Genomic DNA, 8,286 nt, shown 5'->3' on the forward strand with positions numbered 1-8,286 from the left:
CATACATTTTTTTATCCCAATACCCTATGCCTGTGTAGAGAATGTTACTTAGGTTAAAATGAGCCAACATTGTCATAAAAGTCAGACAAATAACCTCACACATCTGGCCTGCTGTTAAGTTTATATCTGATCATGAGTGTATGAGTTTCAATCGCTCTTTCCTTACTCTCACAGGCAAGCTACACTCAGGGGATATACCAAATATGTAAATATTTCTCATTCCTATATTAGATCTGCTTTACTTTTACTGCATAACGTATAAAAGCGCCAAAAATTTAAGGCAGGAGGGAACATACTCGATTGGTCTTTAAAGTCCGCCCCTTCACATACGACCACTCACAACTAACAGGGGAAATAACAGCCAATCGCGTTCCTTCCTCATGGCCCATCGTGATTGGTTTAGGACCAGAGCAGATACACCAATAGTCATTGACTTCCGGTCCCCCTCTGACCTAACACAGCCAATCGCGTTTTAGGGCGGGACAATCTCAGGGTTTATAGGCAGGTCGTGCGGCTAGTCTTTCATCTGTTCCTACGATTGCAGCAATTTGTTGTGGAAGATAAACTCAACAACCGACAATGTCTGGAAGAGGGAAAACTGGAGCCAAGGTCCGCGCTAAGGCCAAGACCCGCAGCTCACGCGCCGGTCTGCAGTTCCCCGTGGGCCGTGTCCACCGTCTCCTCCGCAAAGGTAACTACGCCGGGAGAGTCGGCGCCGGAGCCCCCGTGTACCTGGCCGCCGTGCTGGAGTATCTCACCGCTGAGATCCTGGAGCTGGCCGGAAACGCCGCCAGAGACAACAAGAAGAGCCGTATCATCCCTCGTCACCTCCAACTGGCGGTACGCAACGACGAGGAGCTGAACAAACTGCTCGGCGGTGTGACCATCGCCCAGGGCGGCGTCCTGCCCAACATCCAGGCCGTCCTGCTGCCCAAGAAGACCGGCCAGTCTGCAGCGCCGAGCTCCGGCAAGGCGGGAAAGAAGGCCTCGTCCCAGTCGCAGGAGTATTAGCTAGCTGGCTAATAACTTTGCACCCAAAGGCCCTTTTAAGGGCCACCCATTCGTCATCGAAAGAGCAAATTATCTGTCTTGTTTACCCTTTTCGCATTACTTTTATTTAATAAACGCTTGTTTCGTAAAAGTGGTCTGCACCATTTGTTGATCAGTTAGGCTAACTGAAGCTACATGCTAATCCTGAGAAGTTTTGGTGGTCAGTAACGGGTAAATTAATCCTCTTTGTTTAACCTTTTCAGCATAGACCAGATCTCAATGGGCCACGAGAGCTTCCTGCTTGAATGTGGGTATCCGAAGCTCGTAGATTAAGTTTCTGTACACTAGTGGGAATCATTCAGCAGGCCCGTACAGGTCTAGGTTAAACCATGGCGTGCTCTTCATCCGGTTCCTTCTAGCATGATTAAGCAGCTTTAAAGAAATTGGATTTCTTTTTTTTAATTCCGTAACTAAATCATTAAGAACCGATAACACATTTTCAAATTGGGCTACATGGCTACTCACTGCAATTCAGTCTACTTGGCTACAAGCATAGTGCAGTCTCTCCAGTCAAACAAGAGTCCCTGATTCTTGCACTGTCCATCTTATTAAATGCACCTAGCTAAAAGTAACCCAGTATAGTCCAAAAATAAATATACCTTAAAGAAAGATATGTCCAGTCACTGTTTAAACTGTCAATGTATGTTCCTTCTGGGGGCTGTGGTCCAGTCATTTGTCCATCCTAGCTGAAACAAACATGGTAAAACTAGTCTTCAAAAGGACCATAATGCTAAAATGTCAACAACATAGCTTTTATGTAGGTAGGAATCATTGCAGCACAAATTGTCTTAAATTACATTAGTTAAGTGTACTTAGGAAACTGTGTGTGAGACTTATAAACCCATTTTGAGATGTAAGACAAGTTGGTTTGAAACACTGGGATTTTATTCGTTAAAACGGTTGTCCTGAATGGCGTGTGTGTGCATCAGTGTGGTTAAAGCCTACATAACACATAACTGCTCTTCCTGATTGAGCTCCAGGTGTTTCCTTGTTGCATATGAAGAAACAAACTGCAGCTGGTCTACAATACATGCTTGAGCACAGTGACATCTGATCAAGTACACGTGGCTCTAGTGCAGCAGGCATACATACCATTGTGAATCAATTTAATCCTCAATGCACTATATTTTAAACGCCACCATCCAGATCAATAGTATATGAAATTAGGAATTAGGTAGTTTATTATTTACATGACCCAAGTGTCATATAGAAGCATTTAGATAAAGTCCCAGTACATCATGCTAGTCATGAGTAGTGTAAGATTGCAATACATTACCATTTGTTACACTTTATGAAGACGTAACTGACAATTAGCTCTCAAACTACCATGTGAAGAATTGGTGTCTATAGCGAGATGTAGGTTAACGTATTTTGTCTAGTCTGAAAGGGATGTGGTCTAATTACACAGGGATCAGTGCAAACCCCAAAGCCTCAGCTGGCCAAATAAAACCTTCACTGCCAGAAAACTCCACCATTCGAGCTCCACGTCAACAATGCACACTAGGTTGCAGATATGAAAGTCAAGACTTCTGACACCTTGCCAGACAGCTACACAGCACAGTCATCGGACTACAAACACATCCAGGAGTTGCGAATGTAACTGGTACAGTTAGCCTAATCAGACACAACATGTCAGACACAGTCATGGTGGTCTTGATGGTGGGAGTGTGCACTTCACTGACTTTGCCACCAGGGGTCAATTGTTTCATGTCTGAAAATCTGGAGTGTGTTTCCATTTAATAACAATTGATGACTGCTCACTGCACGTATGGTTCCAACAGATATTCAACACACAAACCCTCACCATAATAATAGAATAATGGACATTTTACAGCTGGGAATGAAAGACTTAGAGTCATCACGAGTGACATTAAAATAGTAAAATATCTGAAAAACTATCTTGAGTCCTGCCAACAGTCATACTTAACACTTCTATGTGTGGGATTCATAAGAGACGCGGTTATTTTAATGCCATCTTTGGTGGGGATTACTTGTTTTCTCATTACATCTTTCACATGTGTAGCTACAAACACTCATAACCTTTCCACAGGAGGAGAGCCTGCAGATATTTCTGTCTGCTTCGACTGTTTTATTAGTTGCAAAAACAGCATGACGCACCAGGGTTGAACTGAGCCCAGGACAGGCAGAACCAATTACCCGGGCCTTGACAACGTGTCCAACACCGGCAGCCAAGCTAAAAATTCCAGCCTGAGAGGAAAAACTTGAATGTCCATTGGATGTGACAACTATAATTTCCTGACTGGCACTCTGTCAAAGACTCTAAATGTACCAGCTCTTCTCAGCTGTTTGTGACAAAGCAAAGCAAACACAGTGATACTCAGTTTTTCTTGGTTTACCTCTTCTTTTTCTGTGGTTGTAAAGTATTTATGTAATTCTATGCTTTTAAAGTCACAGAAACTTTTGTCTTGAGAGAAAGTATGTCTGTGAAATTGAACTTTCTCAAAGAGCAAACAAAGGCAATGTAACCCCGCATGAGTTTGAAGTGATCTCACCCGACACTTTTACCACGCTTTGTTAATTACAGCTTGTTGGGGTGACAAATGGAACAGGAACAAAACAAAAAAAGTACTACTTAAAGCCATAAGGGATATTGAAGGGAAAGTTTTCACCAGGTGTTCACCGAGTCTGTACATCTGAGAAAGTCTAGAGATCTTAGAGATCAAATCTGTGGGAATCACAGAGCCATGTTAGGTTGAAATGAATGGGAAAAAGGAATGATAAGTGGGGAGAGAAAAAGGGCCGGAAAGAGGGGAGGACCCGGTGGAAAGATGTATGTGGATGCTCTGAATGTTTCACTTTGAAACTGTCCCAAGAGCAGTGAAGTACTGGCAGCGTGTTTGAATCCTCCAGGAGAGAACTAGGAGACTTTTTCTCATGGAGAGTTGGGAAGATGCCTCGCTTCAAGTGTTTTTAATCTTGGACTGAATCAGCCCACAGACAAGAAGATGTTCCCGGCCCGCTCTGGTAATGAGAAACAAACATTTTTGCTTCATGGTGTGTGTGTGTGTGTGTGTGTGTGTGTGTGTGTGTGTGTGTTGCAATGAGAGACTAAGTGGGAGAGAGTAAGACATAATGGGGCTATTGTGGCAGTTCCCACTCAGGCTTTTCAGCCTAATATGACCCAGTTATCGCTCACTCATTGTACACTGTGCGTGACAGAGTTCACATACTTTCATTATCATTCTCTTTCATAACATTACAGAGCGGTCAGAGCAGGTGGAAGTCATCTGGTTTCACAAAGAGAGCGAGTTTTAGGGGCAAACTCAGCTTTCTCTGTGAATGGACACTTTTTGTGTGTTTGTGTGTGTGTGAGATCCGGGCTCATGCATCCAGTAATGTACTTTGGTGGAATTACAGGCTGATGAAGTATTTCCCCTACAGGAGTGTGAGGTGCAGATGTGCCTGAGTGAGTATATTCTTAACTTTAAAGTGCCCAAAATCTTCTAATGAGACACATTTCTGCTTTACATGGGAAAAACCGGTAAAATATACTTTCTGATTACAACTTGTTTGCATGTAGATACTATGTACTCTTTACTGTTCTTATGTGCATTGTCTTGGTGTGCTGATAAATTATGGTGGACAGTTGTTGCAAAGAAAAGAGCACATCAGTTTGATAGGATACTCTAAGGAAAAGTTTGGGGAATATCAGCAACTTCCTGTTGTTTCTTTGGGGTCGCGTCTTATCATAGTAGCATTTGGCCCATGATGTGAGTTGGTGCTTTCTGTACTCTGTGGTGATTGTTGCAATATATTTGAAGGTGTGTGAGATAACAGATCAGAAGATTCAAATGGCATTCATGTGGACACATTGTTAATATCGGGCTGCATAACAAGAAATGAGGCCCAACGATGTCCTGCTGCTACATCTGGGTCTCTGCTGTAGATGATGTTAATCTATTTAACCCATCAGTCTTTTATCAGATGATACATGGTGAGTCTCACATGCAGCATTCCTGCCAGCCACAACATGCTTCAGCTCAAGGTTAGGGAAAAGCTCATGATTTGGCTCGTCAATCTTAGCGGAAGAGGCAGGATTTGTGCACTGCTGAGAGGAAGTGCTGCCTGGGTTCAGGGCTAGGAAGTCCCTGTTACTTGAAATAATGCGAGGAGGAAAGTGAAAGCTGTTTCTCATCAGACTTCCACACATTCTTCAGCTTCATGGATTGTGAGCTGCTTCTACCTCTTTGACTGCATCCTGCTCAAACATTTTACACTAAGCTTCCGCCTGTCTGTTGTCATGTGTCATGACATCCCGCAGAGATCTACAGACATCTGATCCACAAGTCAGGTTAGACGGTTTAGAACCGTGTGCATCTCCAGACTGTACAATCTGAACCTCCCACCAGACCCGTAAGAAATCATCAAACCAGTGCGATCAGGAAAAAACACACGCTGATGCTGACGGTGCAGCTGGCAAATCTTCTTTGTAGTGGTGAACTTAATCATCCTCGATCCTTGAATGCTGAGGTATCGCTACAGTCAATTCAGGCTTATAATCAAGACCATGTAGGGAGAATAGAGTTGCATAAAGACAAGTCATAGTATTGGCTATAATCCCGATCAGAAGGTAAACTGAATATTATTTATTAGTCCATCAGGATCATTTAGCATGATTTAGCCATCAGTTAAACAGTCCAGACCAATGTGGTTAAACTCCAAGGCAAAATAAAAACTGTCTTCATAATCCGGGTGGTTTTAGCTGTTTGAAAGGATGCGTCACCTTTTTGTTAAAACTAACAAGGAATCTCACTCCAAGAATAAATTCATTCTTTCCAACCACCTAAAAACGTGTCAAACTACATCTTTTCAAATCTCTCTGTTCATAATCTTATAAATCACAATATTTTTTTATGATGCTACTATTTTTTTAAACTTTGAAGTCATGTTAATGCATGTGCTCCAATTAATAAGATAAGATGTGACACAACAGAATAATCATCAATTTCCTTAATTACACGCCTTTGAAGACTAGATATTGGTGTGGACACTCATTGTCTAATTATATTTTGTTAGTTAATAAGGGCGGAAGCTGCTGTTAAGTATCCGTTTCCTCTGTTGTGTTACCGTCTGTGGTTACTGTGGAGTGTAATCTACATTAGAAATCACTATCTAAAAGGACATTCAGCAACTTTTCACCCCTTCTGCTGTAACTTCCACATCAACGCCGAGGGCGACTGACTCAGAACATCTCTGCGGACTTTAAGTCCATCTGGTTACTTAGCTGCCTCTGTTTGTTTGTTTTGATTTTCCTTAGTGACTCATCATCTGCTTCACTTCCTGCATCTCCTCTCTGGCCCCTGACCATGGGAAAAGCCTTGAGAGATCAATAGTGGAGTCTTTCTCCCACTCACTCAATCTCTCTCTCTCCCACTCTCTCTCTCTCTCTCTCTTTCTCTCTCTCTCTCTCTCAACCTCTCTCTCTCTGTGTCTGTGTCGGCCAAATCGTTCCTGTGGGACTCCTGAAGAGATGGCTCGCATGAGTTTCGCTCACTTCCTGTGGAACATAGTATTTCTCTATCCCATCCTTATTGATGTATCAAGCACAGTGGACACATTATAATCCACCGTGCTTAGTCATATTATCAGAAACTGTTATCAACAGTTTTCCAGAGTGGAAATACATGCTCGACAGTTTGTGACACCAGTGGCACAGAGCAGGAAGCCAGAGGACACAAGGTCTTTTAAATCTCCTACTCCTACACCACGTTGTATTTCCTCCCTGGATCAGACTCTTAACACCTGCTTAACCAATAGACAAAGCTAAGGAGGCTCACGGCCTTGAAGGGGTCTGGTCTCCAGCCTCCTCCTCTGATCATCTGGTGCGGTCCAGCTGATCTTTCAATCAATGGAAATCCTGTAGGAGGGAATACATCTCAGGGACTCTCTGAGAAGGATCTGGACTTTGACACCAACGCCTCTCTTAATATAGAGTTGATTTTCTTTCCTCATAGGGTTTATCTGCCAAAAAAGGAAAGAGAAAGGAAGTCAATAAAAAAAAAACATGTAATTTAGTGAGATGTAATAGCACATTTTAGAGGGCAGTGCCGATGCTGGGTTCCCCCTCTGTAACTCTGCTCTCAGGGAGGAGAAGGGGTTGGGAGGAGGGAAATAGCAGAAGAACTCAGTGAGTGAATGAAGAAAGCTCGGAGCAAGACATAAACAATTATGTGGACGCTGCTCTGTGGATAAATACACTTCAGACAAACTCATGGATCTAGCTGTTGTCTGGACTCTGTAAGAGTAGAGTAATGGTAAGAGCTGCATGCCTGTCAGTGAAGTAAGTAAACTGTTGACTGTGTTTGCTGCACTGTTGTGTTTGTAACTTGTGTTCTGCCTGTTTTTTATATCATCCTTTATAAAAATAACACTCTATTTAATTTTATTCATCATGTTAAATGTCAATTTTGTCAGTGTTCGCTCTGAGCAGAAATCATTTCTCTTTAAAAGCAGCAGCCCAGACCGTGTGGCTGGCGGTGTCTATTTTCAGAAGCTCATGGCAACTCTGAAGGGCATAACTGCCCCCATAATCACAGGTTACAGTGCAAGGCCCTGCATTTGCAAGCACTAAAACTATTCTCTGGCCTGGGTGTGTACGTTCAATCACTGAGGCTTGTGGGAGGGGGAGTATATGTGTGCACGTGTGTGTGTGTGTGTGTGTGAGTCAGACACAGAGAGACATTACCCTGCCCACTGTCCTGTCCTGTGTCTGACTGCGTGGCTCAAAGAGGGCCAGTGTTGACAGCCAGTGGGCTGACGGCAGAGGCGTGAGGGGTCCAGTGTCAGCGGTGAACAGAGGGGACGGTCTGTTCTCCGTGCCACTGGGTCCTCTGAGACCCACACACTGGACGTGATTGTCAGACATGTGTGGTTTCATGCGGCGGCTTCGTCCGCAGTGACATCAGACGCGGATAGAACGCCCTGTTGTCTCAGCCGGGGCTAAAGTGGGAGCACAGCAGCTGTGGGTGGTTTTTGGCAAATTCTTCTTTGTTTTTTCAAGAATTTGACTTGGACGGTGATGTCAGCATGGAGCGACAAAGAGCCCAGGCATTTGCCTTTGACGCAACAGTCATGTGTTGGTGTGCGAATGGGCTGATGTGGTCATTTCCTGACCTACATAAAGGTGTGAAATCAAAGGAAAAAGCAGAATAAATGAGAAACAGATTATTGAACGGTTTGAGGAGTATGAACGCAACGTGAACCATATACTATTAC

At 43.5% G+C, this 8,286-nt stretch overlaps 1 protein-coding gene and 1 long non-coding RNA gene across 2 annotated transcripts in view; one reads left to right on the plus strand and one right to left on the minus strand.

Annotated features, from left to right (window-relative positions):
- The window catches only part of LOC142959713 (uncharacterized), a 43,662-nt gene that overhangs the window by 6,116 nt on the left and 29,260 nt on the right, over positions 1-8,286 (minus strand). Inside the window, exons 6-7 of the long non-coding RNA XR_012956240.1 lie at positions 7,757-8,184; positions 6,849-7,032 (exon numbers count right to left, since the gene is read on the minus strand). This is a non-coding gene — a long non-coding RNA (uncharacterized LOC142959713). The remainder of the gene's footprint in view (positions 1-6,848; positions 7,033-7,756; positions 8,185-8,286) is intronic.
- On the plus strand, positions 498-1,141 carry h2ax (H2A.X variant histone). The gene has a single exon (XM_076101110.1). It carries the CDS (start codon positions 580-582, stop codon positions 1,009-1,011), a length of 432 nt encoding a protein of 143 aa, XP_075957225.1. The 5' UTR covers positions 498-579; the 3' UTR covers positions 1,012-1,141.

The sequence above is a fragment of the Anarhichas minor genome, unplaced genomic scaffold, assembly GCF_050575085.1.
Source record: "Anarhichas minor isolate MPS153535 unplaced genomic scaffold, ASM5057508v1 ptg000027l, whole genome shotgun sequence".
Taxonomy (NCBI): Eukaryota; Metazoa; Chordata; class Actinopteri; order Perciformes; family Anarhichadidae; genus Anarhichas; species Anarhichas minor.